Raw genomic sequence first — 23,732 nt, 5'->3', positions numbered from 1 at the left:
GAGGAAGAGAGGTGCAGGTGCCCAGAACAACGAATCAGATCTATTCTTTCATTTTTCACAGGTCTCTTTAGGAATGAAAGAAAAAATCTGATTGGTTGCTATGGGCAACTGCACTTCTCTTCCTCTACGCTGGTTTTTGATAAATCTTCCCTAAAGTCCCCAAAAAGCCCACACCAACAGCTTCGTTTGTAGTATATTCTCTATTCACTATTGGCTTGAAGGGGGAATTCTGGGAAACATTTTTTTTTTTTTTAATCAACTGGTGCCAAAAAGTTTAACAGATTTGTAAATTGCTTCTATTTAAAAATCTTAATCCTTCCAATACGTGTCAGCTGCAGCATAGTACAGAGGAAGTTGTGTAGTTCCTTCCAGTCTGACCACAGTGCTCTCTGCTGCCACCTCTGTCAGTGTTAGAACTGTCCAGAGCAGGAATTAAAGGGGAACTCCGGTGGGGGAAAAAAGGTTTTCAAATCAACTGGTGCCAGAAAGTTAAACAGATTTGTAAATCACTTCTGTTTAAAAATCTTAATCCTTCCAGTACTTATCAGCTGCTGCATACTACAGATATACTACAGAGAATTTGTGAAGTTCTTTCCAGCCTGACAACAGTGCTCTCTACTGACACCTCTGTCCGTGTCGGGTACTGTCCAGAGCCGGAGAGGATTTCTATGGGGATCTTATTCTACTTTGGACAGTCCCTGATATGGACAGAGGTGTCAGCAGAGAGCACTGTTGTCAGACAAAAAAGAAATTCACAAATTTCTCTGTTTTATATAGCAGCTAATAAGTACTGGAAGGGTCAAGATTTTTTTTATAGAAGTAATTTACTAATCTGTTTAACTTTCAGGCACCAGTTGATTTGAAAATTTGTTTTCTACTTGTTTCCACCGGAGTTCCCCTCTAACCACTTAAGGACCAAGCCCATTTTCACCTTAAGGACCTGAGCATTTTTTGCACATCTGACCACTGTCAATTTAAGCATTAATAACTCTGGGATGCTTTTACCTTTCATTCTGATTCCGAGATAGTTTTTTCGTGACAGATTCTACTTTATGTTAGTGGTAAAATTTTGTCGATATTTGCATCATTTCTTGGTGAAAAATTCCAAAATTTGATAAAAAAATTTGAAAATTCAGCATTTTTTTTTACTTTGAAACTCTCTGCTTATAAAGGAAATGGATATTCCAAATAAATTATATTTAGATTCACATATACAATATGTCTACTTTATGTTTGCATCATAAAATTGGCGTGTTTTTACTTTTGGAAAACATCAGAGGGCTTCAAAGTTCAGCAACATTTTAAAAATCTGAATTTTTTTGGGAACAGTTCAGATTTCAAGTGGATTTGAAGGGCTTTCATATTAGAAATACTCCATACATATTCAAAAAGACATTCAGAAAGTGTGTTAACCCTTTAGGTGTTTCACAGGAATAGCAGCAAAGTGAAGGAGAAAATTTAAAATCTTCATTTTTTACACTCGCATGTTCTTGTAGACCCAGAATGTCACATTTTTTTACAAGGGGTAAAAGGAGAGAAATCTCCCTAAAATTTGTATCCCAATTTCTCTCGAGTAAGGAAATATCTCATATGTGTATGTCAAGTGCTCTGTGGGTGCACCAGAGGGCTCAGAAGGGAAGGAGCCACAATGGGATTTTGGAGAGTGAGTTTTTCTGAAATGTTTTTTTTGGGGAATGTCACATTTAGGAAGAACAGCAAAAAAAAAAAAAAAAAAAAAAAAACACATGGCATACTATTTTGGAAACTACACCACTCAAGGAACGTAACAAGGGGTACAGTGAGCCTTAACACCCCACAGGTGTGTGATGACTTTTCATTAAAGTTGGAGGTGTAAATGAATTGTTTCTTTTTGACTAAAATGCAGTTTTTTCCCCCTAATTTTTACAAGGGGTAATGGGAGAAAATGCCCCCCCAAATTTTTAACCATATCTCTTCTGAGTATGGCAATACCCCATGTATGGACGTCAAGTGCACTTCTACTCAGAAGAGAAGGAGTCACATTTGCAAATTTTGCTGAAATGGGGGGGGGGGGGGGCATGTTGCATTTAGGAAGCCCCTATTGTGCAAGAACAGCAAAAAAAAAAAAAAAACACATGGCATAATGTTTTGGAAACTACACCCCTCAAGGAATGTAACATGGGGTCCAGTGAGCCTTATTTGTTACCCAAAATTTTTCATTTTCACAGGGTGTAATAGGAGAAAAATCCTCCCAAAATTTGTAACCCCATTTCTTCTGAGTAAGATACTCCATATGTGGATGTAAAGTGCTCTGTGGGTGAACTACAATGCTCAGAAGAGAAGGAGCGCCATTGGGCTTTTGGAGAGAGAATTTGTTTGGAATGAAAGTGGGGGGGCCATATGCGTTTACAAAGCCCCCATGTTGCCGGAAAAGTGGATCCCCACGTGATCCTATTTCGGAAACTGCATCCCTCACAGAATTTAATAATGGGTGCAGTGAGCATTTACACTCCACTGGCATTTGACAGATCTTTGGAACAGTGGGCTGTGCAAATGAAATATTTTTAATTTTCATGGACTACTGTTCAAAAAATCTGTCAAACACCTTTGGGGTATAAATGCTCACTGCACCCCTTATTACATTACATGAGGAGTGTAGTTTCCAAAATGGGGTCACATGTGGGGAGGGGGGTCTACTGTTCTGGCACCATGGGGGCATTGTAAAAACATATGGCCTTCAATTCCAGACACATTATCTCTCCAAAAGCCCAATGGCACTCTTCTCCTTCTGAGCATTGTAGTTCACCCGCAGAGCACTTTACATCCACATATGGGGTATTTATATTAAGAAAATGGTGTTAGAAATTTTGGGGGACCTTTTTCCTATTAGCCCTTGTGAAAATGAAAAAATTGGGATACCACCAGCATTTTAGTGAAAAAATAAAAAATTTTCATTTTCACGTCCAACTTTAACGAAAATTCTTCAAACACCTGTGTGGTGTTAAGGCTCACTATACCCCTTGTTAAGTTCCGTGAGGGGTGTCGTTTCCAAAATGGGGTCACATGTGGGTATTTATATTTTTGCATTTATGTCAGAACCGCTGTAAAATCAGCCAACCCTGTGCAAATCACCAATTTAGGCCTCAACTGTACATAGTGCGCTCTCACTCCTGAGCCTTGTTGTGCGTCCGCAGAGCATTTAAGTCCACATATGGGGTATTTCTGTACTCTGTCTGTATGTCTTTTTTTCCTTTTCCTTCTTGTGAAAATAAAAAGTATGGGCCAACACCAGCATGTAAGTGTAATAATTTTTCTTTTTTTTACACTAACAGGTTGGTGTAGACCCCAACTTTACCTTTTCATAAAGGGTAAAAGGAGAAAAAGCCCCCCAAAATTTGTTGGGCAATTTTTCCTGACTACGAAAATACCCCATATGTGGCCCTTAACTGTTGCCTTGAAATACAACAGGGCTTCGAAGTGAGAGAGCACCATGGCATTTGAGACCTACTGTTACGCCGAGCGCTCCGGGTTCCCGCTCCTCCCCGGAGCGCTCGCTTCACCTCCTCCGCTGCAGCGCCCCGGTCACGTCCTCTGACCCGGGGCGCTGCGATCCTGCTGCTAGCCGGGATGCGATTCGCGATGCGGGTAGCGCCCGCTCGCGATGCGCACCCCGGCTCTCCTACCTGACTCGCTCCCCGTCTGTTCTGTCCCGGCGCGCGCGGCCCCGCTCCCTAGGGCGCGCGCGCGCCGGGTCTCTGCGATTTAAAGGGCCACTGCGCCGCTGATTGGCGCAGTGGTTCCAATTAGAGTTATCACCTGTGCACTCCCTATATTACCTCACTTCCCTTGCACTCCCTTGCCGGATCTTGTTGCCTTAGTGCCAGTGAAAGCGTTCCTTGTGTGTCCCTTGCCAGTGTTTCCAGACCTTCTGCCGTTGCCCCTGACTACGATCCTTGCTGCCTGCCCCGACCTTCTGCTACGTCCGACCTTGCTTCTGCCTACTCCCTTGTACCGCGCCTATCTTCAGCAGCCAGAGAGGTGAGCCGTTGCTAGTGGATACGACCTGGTCACTACCGCCGCAGCAAGACCATCCCGCTTTGCGGCGGGCTCTGGTGAAAACCAGTAGTGGCTTAGAACCGGTCCACTAGCACGGTCCACGCCAATCCCTCTCTGGCACAGAGGGTCCACTACCTGCCAGCCGGCATCGTGACAGTAGATCCGGCCATGGATCCCGCTGAAGTTCCTCTGCCAGTTGTCGCTGACCTCACCACGGTGGTCGCCCAGCAGTCACAACAGATTGCGCAACAAGGCCAACAGCTGTCTCAACTGACCGTTATGCTACAACAGTTGCTACCACAGCTTCAGCAGTCATCTCCTCCGCCAGCTCCTGCACCTCCTCCGCAGCGAGTGGCCGCTCCTGGGATACGCTTATCCTTGCCGGATAAGTTTGATGGGGACTCTAAGTTTTGCCGTGGCTTCCTTTCCCAATGTTCCCTGCATCTGGAGATGATGTCGGACCTGTTTCCCACTGAAAGGTCTAAGGTGGCTTTCGTAGTCAGTCTTCTGTCCGGAAAAGCCCTGTCATGGGCCACACCGCTCTGGGACCGCAATGACCCCGTCACTGCCTCAGTACACTCCTTCTTCTCGGAAATCCGAAGTGTCTTTGAGGAACCTGCCCGAGCCTCTTCTGCTGAGACTGCCCTGTTGAACCTGGTCCAGGGTAATTCTTCCGTTGGCGAGTATGCCGTACAATTCCGTACACTTGCTTCTGAATTGTCCTGGAATAATGAGGCCCTCTGCGCGACCTTCAAAAAAGGCCTATCCAGCAACATTAAAGATGTTCTGGCCGCACGAGAAATTCCTGCTAATCTACATGAACTTATTCACCTAGCCACTCGCATTGACATGCGTTTTTCTGAAAGGCGTCAGGAACTCCGCCAAGATATGGACTCTGTTCGCACGAGGCGTTTCGTCTCCTCGGCTCCTCTCTCCTCTGGTCCCCTGCAATCTGTTCCTGTGCCTCCCGCCGTGGAGGCTATGCAGGTCGACCGGTCTCGCCTGACACCTCAAGAGAGGACACGACGCCGTATGGAGAACCTCTGCCTGTACTGTGCTAGTACCGAACACTTCCTGAGGGATTGTCCTATCCGTCCTCCCCGCCTGGAAAGACGTACGCTGACTCCGCTCAAAGGGGAGACAGTCCTTGATGTCTACTCTGCTTCTCCACGTCTTACTGTGCCTGTGCGGATGTCTGCTTCTGCCTTCTCCTTCGCTACAGTGGCCTTCTTGGACTCTGGTTCTGCAGGAAATTTTATTTTGGCCTCTCTCGTCAACAGGTTCAACATCCCAGTGACCAGTCTCGCCAGACCCCTCTACATCAATTGTGTAAATAATGAAAGATTGGACTGTACCATACGTTTCCGCACGGAGCCCCTTCTTATGAGCATCGGATCTCATCATGAGAGGATTGAACTTTTGGTCCTCCCCAATTGCACCTCGGAGATTCTCCTTGGACTTCCCTGGCTTCAACTTCATTCCCCAACCCTGGATTGGTCCACTGGGGAGATCAAGAGTTGGGGGTCCTCTTGTTCCAAGAACTGTCTAAAACCGGTTCCCAGTAACCCTTGCCGTAACTCTGTGGTTCCTCCAGTAACCGGTCTCCCCAAGGCCTATATGGACTTCGCGGATGTTTTCTGCAAAAAACAAGCTGAGACTCTACCTCCTCACAGGCCTTATGATTGCCCTATCGACCTCCTCCCGGGTACTACTCCACCCCGGGGCAGAATTTATCCTCTCTCTGCCCCAGAGACTCTTGCCATGTCCGAATACGTCCAGGAGAATCTAAAAAGGGGCTTTATCCGTAAATCCTCCTCTCCTGCCGGAGCCGGATTTTTCTTTGTCTCCAAAAAAGATGGCTCCCTACGTCCCTGCATTGACTACCGCGGTCTTAATAAAATCACGGTTAAGAACCGCTACCCCTTACCCCTCATCTCTGAACTCTTTGATCGCCTCCAAGGTGCCCACATCTTCACTAAATTGGACTTAAGAGGCGCCTATAACCTCATCCGCATCAGAGAGGGGGACGAGTGGAAAACGGCATTTAACACCAGAGATGGACACTTTGAGTATCTGGTCATGCCCTTTGGACTGTGCAATGCCCCTGCCGTCTTCCAAGACTTTGTCAATGAAATTTTTCGTGATCTATTATACTCCTGTGTTGTGGTATATCTGGACGATATCCTAATTTTTTCTGCCAATCTAGAGGAACACCGCCGGCATGTCCGTATGGTTCTTCAGAGACTTCGTGACAACCAACTCTATGCCAAAATTGAGAAATGTCTGTTTGAATGCCAATCTCTTCCTTTTCTAGGATATTTGGTCTCTGGCCAGGGACTACAGATGGATCCAGACAAACTCTCTGCCGTCTTAAATTGGCCACGCCCCTCCGGACTCCGTGCTATCCAACGCTTTTTGGGGTTCGCCAATTATTACAGGCAATTTATTCCACATTTTTCTACCATTGTGGCTCCTATCGTGGCTTTAACCAAGAAAAATGCTGATCCCAAGTCCTGGCCTCCTCAAGCAGAAGACTCCTTTAAACAACTCAAGTCTGCCTTTTCTTCGGCTCCCGTGCTCTCCAGACCTGACCCTTCCAAACCCTTCCTATTGGAGGTTGATGCCTCCTCAGTAGGAGCTGGAGCTGTTCTTCTACAAAAAAATCCTTCCGGGCATGCTGTCACTTGTGGTTTTTTCTCTAGGACCTTCTCTCCAGCGGAGAGGAACTACTCCATCGGGGATCGAGAACTTCTAGCCATTAAATTAGCACTTGAGGAATGGAGGCATCTGCTGGAGGGATCAAGATTTCCTGTTATTATCTACACCGACCACAAGAACCTCTCCTACCTCCAGTCGGCCCAACGGCTGAATCCTCGCCAGGCCCGGTGGTCTCTGTTCTTTGCCCGATTTAATTTTGAGATTCACTTTCGTCCTGCCGATAAGAACATTAGAGCCGATGCTCTCTCTCGTTCCTCGGATGCCTCAGAAGTTGATCTCCCTCCGCAACACATCATTCCACCTGACTGCCTGATCTCCACTTCTCCTGCCTCCATCAGACAGACTCCTCCAGGAAAGACCTTTGTTTCTCCACGCCAACGCCTCGGAATCCTCAAATGGGGTCACTCCTCCCATCTCGCAGGTCATGCGGGCATCAAGAAATCTGTGCAACTCATCTCCCGCTTCTATTGGTGGCCAACTCTGGAGACGGATGTTGGGGACTTTGTGCGAGCCTGCACTATCTGTGCCCGGGATAAGACTCCTCGCCAGAAGCCCGCTGGTTTTCTTCATCCTCTGCCTGTCCCCGAACAGCCTTGGTCTCTGATTGGTATGGATTTTATTACTGATTTACCCCCTTCCCGTGGCAACACCGTTATTTGGGTGGTCGTTGATCGATTCTCCAAAATGGCACATTTCATTCCTCTTCCTGGTCTTCCTTCTGCGCCTCAGTTGGCTAAACAATTTTTTGTACACATTTTTCGTCTTCACGGGTTGCCTACGCAGATTGTCTCGGATAGAGGGGTCCAATTCGTGTCTAAATTCTGGAGAGCTCTCTGTAAACAACTCAAGATTAAATTAAATTTTTCCTCTGCATATCATCCCCAGTCCAATGGACAAGTAGAAAGAATTAACCAGATCCTGGGTGATTATTTGCGACATTTTGTTTCCTCCCGCCAGGATGACTGGGCAGATCTCCTTCCATGGGCCGAATTCTCGTATAACTTCAGGGTCTCTGAATCTTCCTCCAAATCCCCATTTTTCGTGGTGTACGGCCGTCACCCTCTTCCCCCCCTCCCTACCCCCTTGCCCTCTGGTCTGCCCGCTGTGGATGAAATTTCTCGTGACCTTTCCATTATATGGAGAGAGACCCAAAATTCTCTCTTACAGGCTTCTTCACGCATGAAGAGGTTCGCGGATAAGAAAAGAAGAGCTCCCCCCGTTTTTTCCCCTGGAGACAAGGTATGGCTCTCCGCTAAATATGTCCGCTTCCGTGTCCCTAGCTACAAGTTGGGACCACGCTATCTTGGTCCTTTCAAAATTCTGTGTCAAATTAATCCTGTCTCTTATAAACTTCTTCTTCCTCCTTCTCTTCGTATCCCTAATGCCTTTCACGTCTCTCTTCTCAAACCACTCATCCTCAACCGTTTTTCTCCCAAATCTGTTCCTCCCACTCCTGTTTCCGGCTCCTCGGACGTCTTCTCGGTCAAGGAGATTTTGGCTGCCAAAAAGGTCAGAGGAAAAAATTTTTTTTTAGTAGACTGGGAGGGTTGTGGTCCTGAAGAGAGATCCTGGGAACCTGAGGACAACATCCTTGACAAAAGTCTGCTCCTCAGGTTCTCAGGCTCCAAGAAGAGGGGGAGACCCAAGGGGGGGGGTACTGTTACGCCGAGCGCTCCGGGTTCCCGCTCCTCCCCGGAGCGCTCGCTTCACCTCCTCCGCTGCAGCGCCCCGGTCACGTCCTCTGACCCGGGGCGCTGCGATCCTGCTGCTAGCCGGGATGCGATTCGCGATGCGGGTAGCGCCCGCTCGCGATGCGCACCCCGGCTCTCCTACCTGACTCGCTCCCCGTCTGTTCTGTCCCGGCGCGCGCGGCCCCGCTCCCTAGGGCGCGCGCGCGCCGGGTCTCTGCGATTTAAAGGGCCACTGCGCCGCTGATTGGCGCAGTGGTTCCAATTAGAGTTATCACCTGTGCACTCCCTATATTACCTCACTTCCCTTGCACTCCCTTGCCGGATCTTGTTGCCTTAGTGCCAGTGAAAGCGTTCCTTGTGTGTCCCTTGCCAGTGTTTCCAGACCTTCTGCCGTTGCCCCTGACTACGATCCTTGCTGCCTGCCCCGACCTTCTGCTACGTCCGACCTTGCTTCTGCCTACTCCCTTGTACCGCGCCTATCTTCAGCAGCCAGAGAGGTGAGCCGTTGCTAGTGGATACGACCTGGTCACTACCGCCGCAGCAAGACCATCCCGCTTTGCGGCGGGCTCTGGTGAAAACCAGTAGTGGCTTAGAACCGGTCCACTAGCACGGTCCACGCCAATCCCTCTCTGGCACAGAGGGTCCACTACCTGCCAGCCGGCATCGTGACACCTACATTTGGAATTTGCATAGGGACATACCCGGATGCAAGAATTAGACTTTCTTCCAATACCAAAATTTCCCTACGGTAGTGTTTCCCAAACAGGGTGCCTCCAGCTTTTGCAAAACTCCCAGCATGCCTGGACAGTCAATAGCTGTCCGGCAAAAATTGGAGTTGTTGTTTTGCAACAGCTAGAGGCTCCACTTTGGAAACCGTGCCGTACAATATGTTTTTCATTTTTATTTTTATTGAGGGGGGAGGTAACTGGTAGGGGTATGTGTATATTTAGTGTTTAACCCTTTATTTTGTGTAGATGTAGTGTTTTTAGGGTACATTCACATGGGCGAGGCTTTACAGTGAGTTTACTTTGGGAGTTTGAGCTGCAGCGGAAAATTTTCCACAGCTCAAACTTGCAGCGAGAAACTCATTCTAAACCCTCCCGTGTGAATGTACCCTGTAAATTCACATGGGGGGGGGGGGGAACCTCCAGCTGTCACAGAACTACGACTCCCAGCATGCCCTTTGGCTGTCCGTTCATGCTGGGGGTTGTATTTATGCAACAGCTGGAAGAACACTGGTTGCAAAACACTGACAGTTTGTTACTTATCTCAGTGTTTCACAACCAGTGTGCCTCCAGCTGTTTCAAAACTAAAACTCCCAGCATGTACGGTCTGTCAGTGCATGCTGGGAGTTTTAGTTTGCAACAGCTGGAGGCACACTGGTTGTGAAACACTGAGTTAGGTAACAGACAAAGTTTCCCAACCAGTGTGCCTCCAGTTGCTGCAAAACTACAACTCCTAGCATGCACAGACAGCCAAATGGCATGTTGGGAGTTATAGTTATGCAACAACTGGAGGAGAACAGTTTGGAGACCACTTTATAGTGGTGTCCAAACTATAGCCCTCAAGATGTTGCAAAACTTCAACTCCAGGCATGCTGGGAGTTGTAGTTCAGCAACATCTGAAGGGCCAGATGTTGCCGAACTACAACTCCCAGCACTCCTGGACAGTCTCGGCATGCATTGAATTGTAATTTTGTAACATCTGGAGGGCTACAGTTTGGACACCTCTGTATAGTAGTCTCCAAACTGTAGCCTTAGAGATGTTGCAAAACTACAGTTCCCAGCATGCTGAGACTATCTAGGCATGCTGGGAGTTGTAGTTCTACAACATCTGAAGTCCCACATGTTACAGAACTACAACTCCCAGTATGCCTGGACTGTCTGAGCATGCTGAGAGTTGTAGTTTTGCAACATCTAGAAGGGCAGTTTGGAGACAACTGCACAGTGGTCTCCAAACTGTGGCCCTCCAGATGAGGAAAAACTACAACTCCCAGCATGACCAGACAGCCAAAGGCTGTCTGGGCATGCTTGGAGTTGTAGATTTGAAACACCTAGAAGCAGCAGTGAAAATCCCTTTACGGCGATCTTCACTGCTGCATCTGACACCGCTGCCGCTGCAGCCACTTGCCTGCGCCGGTGATCAGGTAACTGCCGCCGCTCCCCCTGCCATGCTGGCCCCCGCAGCTGTCGCTGCCATCTTTCCCTGCTCTGCCCGGACTTCCAGGGGTGGGCAGAGCAGGGGAAATGAACTGTCATCCCCTGCACCTGCCCTGCGATTCGCCAGTTAGTCATTAACCGGCTAATTGCAGGGGATAGGAGGAGGTGGCACCCCTGCCAACTTGCTCCTATCCCTTAGGATGGTTGGAGCTGTCTCTGACAGCTCCGATCATCCCTATTTTCTGGGCGATTGGGTACCAGAGACCCGATCAGCCCGGAATCGCAAATCGCCAGTCTGAATTAATAGTCGATTTGCACGATCGCCAACATGGTGGGTCTTAAGACGGCACGGGGCACGGCAGGGACCATAATTCCCATGGTCATACAGGTACGCCCTTGGTCTTTAAGTACCAGGGAGCCAGGGTGTACCTGTATGCCCTAGGTCCTTAAGGGGTTAATCCCCATAGCAAACCTCTCCTGCTCTGGACAGTTAATGATGTGGACAAAGATGTCAGCAGAGAGCACTGTTGTCAAATAGAAAAATCTACACAACTTCCTCTAAAGCATACAGCAGCTGATATATAATGGAAGGATTAAGATTTTCAAATAGAAGTAATTTACAAATCTGTTTAACTTTCTGGCACCCGTTGATTAGAGAAAAAAGTGTTTTCCACCGGAGTACCCATTTACAGCAATGATCTGGCTGCAGCATTTTTTGGGGGAAAAACACCCAAAAAAGAAATGCTTTTATTGCAGCCTTTTTTTACTCAAAAAAGTCACAGCCACACATTAGATTAAATCTATTAAAATCAATAGAGCAACAAGAGATAGTCACAGCACTCCAAAAAGTAGAAAAATATAAAGTGGCTTTATTCCATCATCACAAATACAGGTGCAACGTTTCGGCTGCCAGTGCAGCCTTTTTCAAGCATGCTTGAAAAAGGCTGCACTAGCATCCGAAACGTTGCACCTGTATTTGTGGTTCAAATGATTTTTATTGAAATTTTTCAGAATTATTACAAACAGAAAGTTTCCCCAACTTAACACAAGGACCAAAATAAAAAAAAAAAAGGTAATACAGAAGTACATATTAATATTGCATATGCCTTCAAGAGAGTATCACTCGGTTATAACATAAAACTGTATAATTGTATTAAAGCATTCATTGCTAATGTGATGAGGTATGACTATACAATACCATATGATTTTACCATTAATTATCATAACTCATTGTTACATCCCTGAAAACGTATTGACTATCCCAGCTTATACAATATCTGGTTGATATAATACAATTATACAGTTTTATGCACCTGTGTTTGTGATGATGGAATAAAGCCACTTTATATTTTTTCAACGTTTTGGAGTGCTGCGACTATCTCTTGTTGCTGTATCTGGATTGGGGTCTCTAACCGGGCCCAACTAGTTGCCTGCACCCTCCTATTTTTTGCACTTTTCCTGGGTTGTGCTGCTCTTCCAGTATTTTTTTCTATTAAAATCATTAGTAATATATAAAACTCACCATAAAGGTAGGTATTCTTTATTCCTGGGACGCATGTTGGCCTTTCTGTATGATTTTGAAAACACTACAGACTCTAGGTATAGCATCATTTTCTTGCCCTTTTTTCAAACCATTTTTTACAAGTAAAAAACATGTAAAGAAGGCATAAAGCTGATTTTTTTAATAAGTTTATGAAATGTTTACACCAAAGAGAACACAGAAGAATTGTGACCTTATCTCTTTTACATTACAGGTTTCCCTCCGTCTGAACCAACTTTCTTTGTTACTACAAATGATACACTATTGAATGAAATCATAAATGACACCAAGCCTTTCTTAAAGGTATTCCTTTGTGGTTTAATTTTTTGCGCGTACGCCATTGATCGTGCAGTTTAATTCATGACATATTTTTATAGTTCAGACATTTCTGCACTCGGTGATACCACATATGTTTATTTTTATTATGGCTACTGATCTGTGTGCTCTGTGCTCGATTGATAAAGCCTGGCCCTGCCAGGCTTTATCATTCAGAGCGCAGGAGCCAGCAGGGAAGGGAGAGGTAAGCCCTCCGAATACCGCAGAAGTGGATCGTCCCCCCGAGATCGCACTGCGGGGTGGGGCGATCCACCCCACTGGACCACCAGGGAGCATTTAAATGTCCCTTTAGACTCTGCTGTCAACTTTGACAGCGGCGATCTAAAGGGTTAATAGCCAGCCACGGAAATCACGGCGTGTCGGGTATTAACGCCGACCCCTAGCTACAGGAATCAGCTGGGGCCGCGTGGTATGTCCTTTGTCGGCAACCGGTTAAAATGAAAGAAGCAATCTGATTGTTTGCTATGGGCAACTGGGCAACCTTTCCTCTGGACAGGTTTAGATAAATCTCCCTCTCTGTCTATAAGGCTCAGTAGACACTACTGTGAAGCTTCCAATTTCTATGTGTTATCATGAGATCAGAAAAACAGAAATGAGGGCATCCGGGAGCTGAACACCGACGCCTTCACTCTGGTGTTCATTGTTTTGTCAGGAAAAATAATAATGTTTGCATGCTCAATGAGTCTTCCCATCAAATATGACAGAACTGCCCTCAGTAGTATGAACAGAGCCTTGTATAGTTATTTGTTAATATTAGTATGAACTGTATAGATACCGTCCTATTTCAGATATGAACTTTCCAAGGAATAGCAAGGATGAATTAATAGAATATACTATACAATGCTTTAAAGGTGGAACTTAAACTGAAGACAATAAACTATGCAGTGGTGGAAAATGTGCATTCTAGTCTTTAATATTTGCTATTATTTTCATTGAAAGAAGCAGTCTCCAAAAAGCCATAAAAACTGCCGCTAAATTTTCCTGCCTTTTGGAGTTTTTTCTGGGGTTTTACGCCTTTTTTCCTCCTTTGGGAGGTGGCTTTTTCGAATTTTGTTGGATACCACAAGAAAAAAAAAAGATGCAGGAGAGGATTAAAGGAAGAATATCATAATAATAATTATATGTAAAGACATAAAAAAAGGGAAAAAATCATACTATTATCATATTTTGTTTGTTTGTATAATAATTGCATTTTAGCCATTTTTTTGTGGTTTCAGGTACAGGGAACATTCATACTATTATTATGTCCTTACATAATTATTATTATTATTATTATTATTATTATATCCTTCCTTTAGTCCTTTTATTGCCCAGTACCTATCCCTTCTTATTGTCCTTCTCCCATCGCAACCACAATACCTGCATCCCGATTAAATAAAAAATTAACAATGACATGTACAAAATAGGGGAAAATAACTAATAAATGTACAAAAAATGTTTTACAAGAAATTAAACAATAAAAAATAAAATAGAAGAAGACAAGAAAGGCACTCACCCATCTGGCAAAGAATTGGTGTCATTTATTGTGCGATCAAAAACATACAGGAAGGCAGCATCGTGGGAGAGGGACTGCGTCCCTCTCCCACGATGCTGCCTTCCTGTATGTTTTTGGTCGCACAATAAACAACATCGATTCTTTGCCAGACGGCGGAGTGCCTTTCTTGTCTTCTTCTATTTTATTGTTGGTGGACTGCATTTCCCAAAAAAGAGCACCCCATACTGGTACGATCTGCTACATTGGGTTCCATTGTCACACCTACACAAGTGGATCTGACTCCACTTAGTCTGTGTCTATTGAAACAATAAAAAATATATACAACCACCCACATTCCGCAAACCTATACCCTAGGTTTACAATCCCAGAATGAACATCATAGAATTAATTAAACATTAAAAACACATAAAGCTTTAATCATTTATTATTTTTATATCTTAAGAAATCTAAAGAAATTTCACAATTGCCCGCTCACAAAAACCCTTCTTATGTTCCACCTAAAATAAAATTTCCTTTTTCTACATACAGAATTTGTTCCCTAGCTATCAATGAATCTTAGGGTCTTAGGTACCATTTCTGGGGTTTTTTCATAGTGCCCAACAAAATTATCATAAGATGCCTGTGCCCATTTTTTTTTTACCTATTAAGTACAAAAGAGAAGAGAAATACAAAAAAGAAGAAAAAAATGCCAGAAAAAATGCCAATGCAAAACCCGCATGGCTTTTTATATGGAGGTTTTTCACTCCCATTGACTTCTATGGGAGAAAAATGCCAAGATTTTGCTGGAAAAGGGCCATAGCATCAACATTCTGTGTTTAAAAAAAACAAAAAAAAAACAAACAAAACTATAGCATTTTGCAATTTCCTATTGAATTGCAGCTAACATCTGGCTACAGTGTTTTTGCCCATACAAAATGCCATGTGACCAATCTGGAGGTTTTTGGGGCATTTTTACAACAACAAAAAATAAATAAAAGTGGAAACAGCTTAATGCCAATTTGTGACACCAAAAGTCATAGAAATTCACACCAGCTCAGAGCTGGTATCTATTTCTGCTTTAGGTGTAACGGCAGCCACTGAGCCAATGGATTTACTGAAAAGCGTGTGCCTCTCAGGAAATCCAGCAAAAAGGAACTGGGAGAAGTAGAATTTATGTGCGGAATAGTAAATCTCCCATAAATCTTGACTGGACCTAGATCCAAGATTTGACATGGTGATTCAAGAATCTTCAATGTATTTTGTTGGAAGATTCCTTTTAGTGATACATTTAGGAATTATTGTCATGTTACAACTTCCAGCTTTGTTTAAAGGGGAACTCCGGAGGGGGAAAAAAAATGTTTTCAAATCAAACTGATTTGTAAATCACTTCTATTTAAAAATCTGAAGCCTTCCAATACTTATCAGCTGCTGTATACTACAGAGAAATTTGGAAAGTTATTTCCAGTCTGACCAGAGTGCTCTCTGCTGACATCTCTGTCTGTGTCAGGAACTGTCCAGAGCAGGAGAGGTTTTCTATGGGGATATGATTCTAATCTGGATAGTTCCTGACATGGACTGAGGTGTCAGCAGAGAGCACTGTTGTCAGACAGAAAAGAAATTCACACATTTCTCTGTTTTATAAAGCAGCTGGTAAGTACTGGAAGGATTAACATTTTTAATAGAAATAATTTCCAAATCTGTTTAACTTTCAGGCACCAGTTGATTTGAAAACATTTGTTTCCTACTTGTTTCCACCAGAGTACCCCTTTAAACTTCAATCTTCTGACAGATGGCCTAACATTATCCTCTGGCACCACTGGTACAAAGTGGAATTCATAGTATGATCTATGGTGGCAAGGTGGTATCGGGTTCTTCTAGTGAAATGCTGTTTCTAGTTTTTGTTTTCTGGATAAATATCTCTATCTTTGCCTCCATAGCAAATTTCCCCAGGTGTCACTGTTTGTTGCTTAAAGTACTCAGTTGGGAATTTTTTTTTTTTAAATCAGTTGGGAATTTTTTAAATCAACTGGTGCCAGAAAGTTAAACATATTTGTAAAATACTTCTATTGAAAAATCTTTACCCTTCAGTACTTTTTTGCAGCTGTATGCTACAGAGGAAATTCTTTTCTTTTTGAATTTCTTTTTTGTCTTGTCCACAGACACCTCTGTCCGTGTCAGGAACTGTCCAGAGCAGCATAGGTTTGCTATGGGGATTTTCTCCTGCTCTGGACAGTTCCTGATATGGGCAACAGGTGTCATTAGAGAGCACTGTGGACAACACAAAAAAGAAAGTCAAAAAGAAAAGAATTTCCTCTGTAGCATACAGCTGCTAAAAAAAATGGAAGGGTAAAGATTTTTTAATAGAAGTAATTTCCAAATCTGTTTAACTTTCTGGCACCAGTTGATTTAAAAAAAATGTTTTTCCACTGGAGTACCCCTTTAAGTATTTATAGACAAACAGTATTCTTGTCCTGAAGTTTGCGTTAGACACCAAAGGTTTTATGGTCCACCAGCCATGTAGACCGTGGTTACATAGTATAAGAGGAATAAGGCACTTTGGACTAATATTCTACATTCGAATGATCATTGAGGGTTCATTGGTGGGACACTCAGTAATCAAATATTTTTCACCTGTCCTATGGGGGCACCTGCAGCAAGTGTCCCAAAATTTGATGGACAAAATACCCAACTGATTGATTAGAAAAGTGGAGCCCAGATCACTGAAGGTTTTTAAGCGTTCCTCTTTATTTGTAAGAATTCTCTATCTCTCCCGTTTACACTAAGCACATAAATAAATTCATGAATATTAACACTATGAGGAATGATATTTTTAAATAAACTATAAACACTTTTCATTTTTAGGAAACAGAAGTCACTAACTTAGTACCGGAACAGCCAAAGCAGCAGATTGTAGAGTTCACAGTTACCCTCAAGAACCAAGAATTTACAACTGAACTAAGTGATCCAAGCTCACCTCAGTATCAAGAACTTGCCAAAGATTTTCAGCTTCAGGTAAGTGTTGTTTTTCTTCACTTCATGTTTTACAGACGGGGACAAAATTGTTGGTACCTTTCCATTAAAGACAGAATAACCAACAATGCTCCCTAAAATAACATGAAACTAACAAAAGTAATAAGGAATAAAAATTTACTGAAAATTAACTGATGAAAATCAGACATTCTAAATCGATTTAGAACACAAAATAATGAAACTGGTCTGAACAAAAATGATGGTGTTCTTGACTTAACCACTTAAGAACCAGGCCCATTTTGGCCTTAAAGGGGTACTCCACCCCTAGACATCTTATCCCCTATCCAAAGGATAGGGGATAAGATGTCAGATCACCAGAGTCCCGCTGCTGGGGACCCCCGGGATCTCGGCTGCGGCACCCCGCTTTCATTACTGCACAGAGCAGACTTGCTCCGTGCGTAATGACGGGCAATAGAGGGGCCGGAGCATCATTATGTCAGGGCTCCACCCCCTTGTGACGTAACAGCCCGTCCCCTCAATACAAGTCTATGGGAGGGGGTGTGGCGGCCATCATGCCCCCTCCCATAGACTTGCATTATTAAGGGGCCTGGCCGTGATGTCACGAGGGGCGGAGCCATGATGTCATGATGCTCTGGCCCCTGTATCACTGGTCATTACGCACGGAGCGAGTTTGCTCTGTGCAGTAATGATAGCGGGGTGCCGCAGCCGAGATCCCGGGGGTCCCCAGCAGCGGGACCCCGGCAATCTGACATCTTATCCCCTATCCTTTGGATAGGTGATAAGATGTCTAGGGGCGGAGTACCCCTTTAAGGACCAGACCAATTTTATTTTTGCATTTTCGTTTTTTTCCTCCTAGCCTTCTAAAAATCATAACTCTTTTATATTTCCATCCACAGACCCATATGAGGCTTGTTTTTGAGTCACCAATTGTACTTTGTAATTACATCACTTATTTTACCTTAAAATGTACGGCGCAACCAAACAAATATTATTTATGAGGGAAAATTGAAAAGAAAATCGCAATTTAGCAAATTTTGGAAGGTATTGTTTTCACGCTGTACACTTTCTGGTAAAAATTACATGTATTCTTTATTCTGTGGGTCAATACAATTAAAATGATACCCATGTTATATGCTTTTCTATAATTGTACCGCTTTAAAAAAATCTCAAACCATTTTCACAAAATTAGTATGTTTGAAATTGCCCTATTTTGACCACCTATAACTTTATCATTTTTCCATATATGGGGCGGTATGAAGGCAAATTTTTTGTGCCGTGATCTGTAGTTTTTATCAGTACCACTTTTGCTTAGGTTTAACTTTTTATACATTTTTTGATAAATTATTTTTTTTGAATAAAATGTGACAAAAAAAGCTGCAATTTTAGCCTTTTTTATTTTTTTACATTTACGCCGTTCACCATATGGGATAATTAACAATATATTTTAATTGTCCAGATATTTACGCACACGACGATACCAAATATGTGTATTAATTATTTTTTTACTTCTTTTTTGGGGGTAAAATGGGAAAAACTGACATTTAACTTTTTATTTGGGGAGGGGATTTTTCCATTTTTTTTTACTTTTTTAGTTTAAATTTTTTTACTTAGTTTTTTACACTTTAAGAGTCCCCATAGGGGACTATTTATAGCAATCATTTGATTGCTAACACTGTTCAGTGCTGTGCATAGAGCATAGCACTGATCAGTGTTATTGGTGATCTTCTGCTCTGGTCTGCTCAATTGTAGACCAGAGCATAAGACCCCAGGAGACAGCAGGAGACAGGTGAGGGGACCACCGGCTGCCATGCTGGATGATCGGATCCCCGCCACAGTGCAGCGGGTGATCCGATCATGCATTCAAAGTACCGCTCTGCCGCAGATGCCGTGATCTGTATTGATGACGGCATCTGAGGGGTTAATGGCGGATATCCGCGCGATCGCGAATGTCCACCATTATCAGCACGTCTCTGGCTGCTGAAAGCAGCCGGGACCTGCTGTGCATGACACGAGCACCGGTCCGCTGCTCACGGTCATGGTGGCGCATAAATGTACGTCATGATGCGTTAAGTACCACGTCACCATGATGAACATTTACATCCATTGTCATTAAGGGGTTAAAGGGGTATTCCAGGGAAAAAAAATGTTTTATATCAACTGGCTCCAGAAAGTTAAACAGATTTGTAAATTAGAGGTTAGAAAAGAGTTTGTATCAGCTCACCTGATCCCACACGTGCACGGCCAGCCTCTGAAGCAAAGCAGATTTCAGAAGAAGGGTGGAGCCAGCACTGAATAAAAGTATCCTTATTTTGATCCAAGTAAAAATTCTATGGCAGGCAAACAATGTAACACAAGGACAATAGTGCAAGACTGCATAGCTGGAAGTCCTCAAACACCGACGCGTTTCAGGGCACAAGGCCTTTAGTCATGGCATGCCATGACTAAAGGCCTTGTGGCCTGAAACGCGTCGGCGTATAACTAAATTGTATCAATGAATGTGCAGAAATGTCCATACTATTAAAAAATAATGTTAGTGATACGTGGCGTAAATGTATAAAAAAAAAAAGTCCAGAATTGCTGATTTTTGTTCACTTTATACCAGAAAATAAAGGGGGATAAAAAAGTCCTATCTACACAAAAATAATACCAACAAAAACAACAGACCACACCACAAAAAATGAGCTCTTATACACCGACTTATAAGGAAAAATATAAAAGTTAGAGGCATCAGAACAGGACAATATTAAGCATACTCATTTTCTTACAAAAAGTTATCATTTTTTTTAAAGCAGTAAAATAATACAAAACCAATACAAATATGGTATCTCTGTAATCTTATCGTCCTACAGATTATAGATAACATGTCATTTTAAAAGTAGCAAATTTTATTTTATTTATTTTCAAATATTTCAAATTCACTAATAATTTTATTGGGGCCTCATTATAGATGTTATGGTAAAAGGAGTGATGCCTTAAAAAAGTACAATTGTTCCTACATAAAAAATGCCCTCACATGGTCCAGTAGGTAACATTTTTTAAGGGATATAGATTTTAAAAGGCAAGGAAGAAAAAAATAAATACAAAATAAATAAAAAATCGCTGCGTCATTAAGGTCAAACCAAAGCTGTGTGCTTAAAGTAGTGGTCAACATTGTGTTTTGACGCACTGGAGGTCATGGTTGAAGTCTAACCAAGGGCAATATTTGTATAAATTCTGTATTGTTTTGGGGAGATTCCATTAGCTTCTCTGGTTATCCTCTACACTGTGAATATCTCTACACAGCATAGGTCACTTCACATGTTTTAATACGATAAAAATATCACAATAGCTAATAAATCAGGTTATATTATTCTAAGATTGTATAATTACACTCATAAAAAGAATTATCCCAAAGTCATAAATGCACTGTTATCTCTTATTGCCTCAGTGGTTACCAGTGGTTCCAGCGTAGGCCACATGATAAGACTTGGCCGCATTCCACCAGTCACGCTGATGATTTTTATTTTTTTGTGAATGATAACAAGCAGCGATGAGTGATAGCTCTGTATACAGGGCAATAGAAAGGCGACATGTAAAGCAGTAAGACAGATGCGTGCTATTGAAATGATTGATGAAAAAAACAAACTCTCTCTTGCAGAATGTCATTTATAAATCTGCACAACAAGCCTTCAGTCTTTTTACCCATTAGAATATTTTCACTTCTGCAGATTGTAGTACTTATTCCAGAGGGCCTAAAAGCCATCTGGAATTATTGGTCCATTAACAACCTAATGTATTGCATGCAAAACTGTAACTGCTAGTTTTTACCTTGATGTAAATCAACCAGAATTTCCTTTCTGAAAATATCACTGCCATTCCTAATGGTCTTAAGTGAGCTTAAGAATCAATTGTGCAGGAGACATGGATTGGCACTTTGCATGTGGACTATTTCGATGCATGCATTCTTGACAGTGTTTCCTTATAAAAATCACTTTGATTAGGAGATTAGTGCAACATAAAATTATCTTATTGTTAAAGGAAAACTGTCATCAGTGTTACCCACACTAACCTGCTGGTACATGTGTGTAGTGCGGGTGACACTGGTGGCAACCATACTTACTGGATCCCGTTTAATGTCTGTTGTCCCGCTATCTTCTGTAGGTTCTGTTCCGGCTGACTAGGTAAGAAGAACAACAGGGGGAGGAGGTAAGGGGAAAAGTAATGTGGCACAAGGGGTGGGGGGGGGATGATTTGGCACAGGGGGAAAAGTGGCAAAGGAGGATAAAGGGGTAATGAAATGGCACAGGGGGGATAAAATGGTACAGCTGAGAAAAGGGTGGGAAAGAAATGGCACAGGGGGGATGAAATGGCACAGGGAGTGGTAAAGAGGGGGTGATGAATTTGCACAGAGGGTAATAAAGGGGGCATGATTTGGCACAGGGGGAATAAAGTAGTGCAGGGGAATCTGGGGGGGGGGTGGCGAATGATGTGGCTGGTGGACTGTTCAAACAGCGGACCACTGTTTAAACAGCTTCTATGCTGGGGTTGCTGCAGGGGAGTGAAGCAGGGGCCAGGGCTCCCTGAGCCTAGGCTCCGTACTGGGGTTTTGGCTGTGTCCCTCTGACAGCAGCCCTGTAAGCCTGGTTGTCCCCTATTGGGTGTGCTTTGTCCCCTATTGGCAGTGTTTTGTGCCCTATTGGGAGTGTTTTGTGCCCTATTGGGAGTGTTTTGTCCCCTATTAGGTGTGCAAGCATCCACTGTTGGGAGTGTCCCCTATTCGGAGGGTGCCAAAACATTAAAGGGGTACTACGGTGGAAAACTTTTTTTTTTTTTTTTTAAATCAACTGGTGCCAGAAAGTTAAACTGATTTGTAAATTACTTAAAAAATCTTAATCCTTCTAGTACTTATTAGTGGCTGAATACTACAGAGGAAATGGTTTTCTTTTTGGAACACAGAGCTCTCTGCTGACATCACGAGCACAGTGCTCTCGGCTGACATCTCTGTCCATTTTAGGAACTGTCCAGAGCAGCATATGTTTGCTATGGGGGTTTTCTCCTACTCTGGACAGTTGTTAAAATGGACAGAGATGTCAGCCGAGAGCACTGTGCTCGTGATGTCAGCAGAGAGCACTGTGTTCCAAAAAGATAACCATTTCCTCTGTAGTATTCAGCAGCTAATAAGTACTAGAAGGATTAAAAAATTTTAATAGAAGTAATTTACAAATCTGTTTAACTTTCTGGCACCAGTTGATTTAAAAAAAAAAAAGTTTTCCACCAGAATACCCCTTTAAGTCTTATAGGACTCTGTCGGGGAATAAAAAAACGGAGGTATCTGCTAAGGGAGATTTTACTGTAGTTACCATCGGTGCCTGGACAGTTATGGCTAAGTTAAGACCAAATATATTTATGAAGGGTATTTCTTCTTAGGACATATATGGCATAGTTAAAAGAAATGCCGTTAATGTCTGGGATCCGCTTTTCAAAACATCCATAAACTTTAATGGAGAGCCACACAAACTCTCTGCTTCATCCCAACAAATGGGTTTGTAATGGTGAGACACATATACATAAAATATTTTTGCCATTATCCCGGGAATATACCATACAAATCTGAAGTGGCACTCTATGCCAAAAATAAGGTAGATAATGACACCTGTGTGTACATACTGTACAGATGAAACAAACATTAGACTACAATATGTTGTGATACAAATTCAATACATTATCGCAACATTCCAACAAAACCCTTTACAAGCTGCAAAACACATCACCTCTAGATGGTCTTTTAGAGACTCAAATAATATAAACAAAGTCATTCACCTTGGGATATGTTGAGCCAAGAGCTAAGATAAGGAAGGACAGATCTGTATATCTGCGGTAGCTCCAATATGGGAACTCTGTCTCCATAAACTCCATTACCACAAATTTGCAAGGTTTTCTGTTAAATTTAGTTCTAGTCCACCAGGGAAAAAATGTGCCATGTTTCATCAGTAATACTTCTGGGGGAGAATATGTTGGTACATGCAGCATATGACAGAGCCTGTATGGCAGTGCAAAGAAGCAGTGTGCCTCTATATTAGGCTGGAAGTCTCTGTAAACGGCCATAAAAGGCTTCAAGCACACAACATACCATGTACACAAGGTGTGAGGTTCACAGTGAGATTAGTCTATTATAATCTAAAACGATTACTGTGGCTGAGAAAAACTGGGCAGGCACCAATGCAGATAGGTGGGGGTTAATAAACTGATGTGTGGAGTAGGAAGGCGCTGAGAATGGAAAGACTCCTGGGGGTACTAATCATAAGTCCAGAAATATTGAGTACAATAAATGGTAGAAAACAGAAGATCGCACTGACCCATCGGAGGTAAAAACAATATCTTATTCGATGCTTGTTAAAACATGTAGAGTTGGGGGTAGAGAGTGGCGGTCAGCATGAGCTGACTGACCGGCCGAGGCCGGTCAGTCAGCTCACGCTGACCGCATCTCTCTACCCCCAACTCTACATGTTTTAACAAGCATCGAATAAGATATCATTTTTATCTCCGATGGGTCAATGCAATCTTCTGTTTTCTACCATTTATTATAATCTAAAACGATTTTCACATTTTGTGTGTAATGCCATATTAGAAGGATATGTCATCATCTGATCAATGAACCCCCACTTTCAAAAATGGTGATATAGCGTTGGTGTGCACTCCCAAGTTTTCCCTTAGAGATAAGTTAAATTTAGTTCTAGTCCACCAGGGAAAAAATTTGCCATGTTTCATCAGTAATACTTCTGGGGGAGAATATGTTGGTACATACAGCA

General features: G+C 43.1%; 1 protein-coding gene across 2 annotated transcripts in view; it reads left to right on the top strand.

The window, feature by feature from the left end:
- IMPG1 (interphotoreceptor matrix proteoglycan 1) overlaps positions 1 to 23,732 on the top strand; it is a 489,363-nt gene that overhangs the window by 215,685 nt on the left and 249,946 nt on the right. For both annotated transcript variants that reach the window (XM_056565914.1, XM_056565915.1), the window contains 2 exons: positions 12,358 to 12,446; positions 16,816 to 16,965. In XM_056565914.1, coding sequence (XP_056421889.1) covers positions 12,358 to 12,446; positions 16,816 to 16,965 — 239 coding nt within the window. The remainder of the gene's footprint in view (positions 1 to 12,357; positions 12,447 to 16,815; positions 16,966 to 23,732) is intronic.

The sequence above is a fragment of the Hyla sarda genome, chromosome 3, assembly GCF_029499605.1.
Source record: "Hyla sarda isolate aHylSar1 chromosome 3, aHylSar1.hap1, whole genome shotgun sequence".
NCBI lineage: Eukaryota > Metazoa > Chordata > Amphibia > Anura > Hylidae > Hyla > Hyla sarda.
Note: the sequence above shows the minus strand (reverse complement) of the source record. Positions and strands in the feature narration are given on the sequence as shown.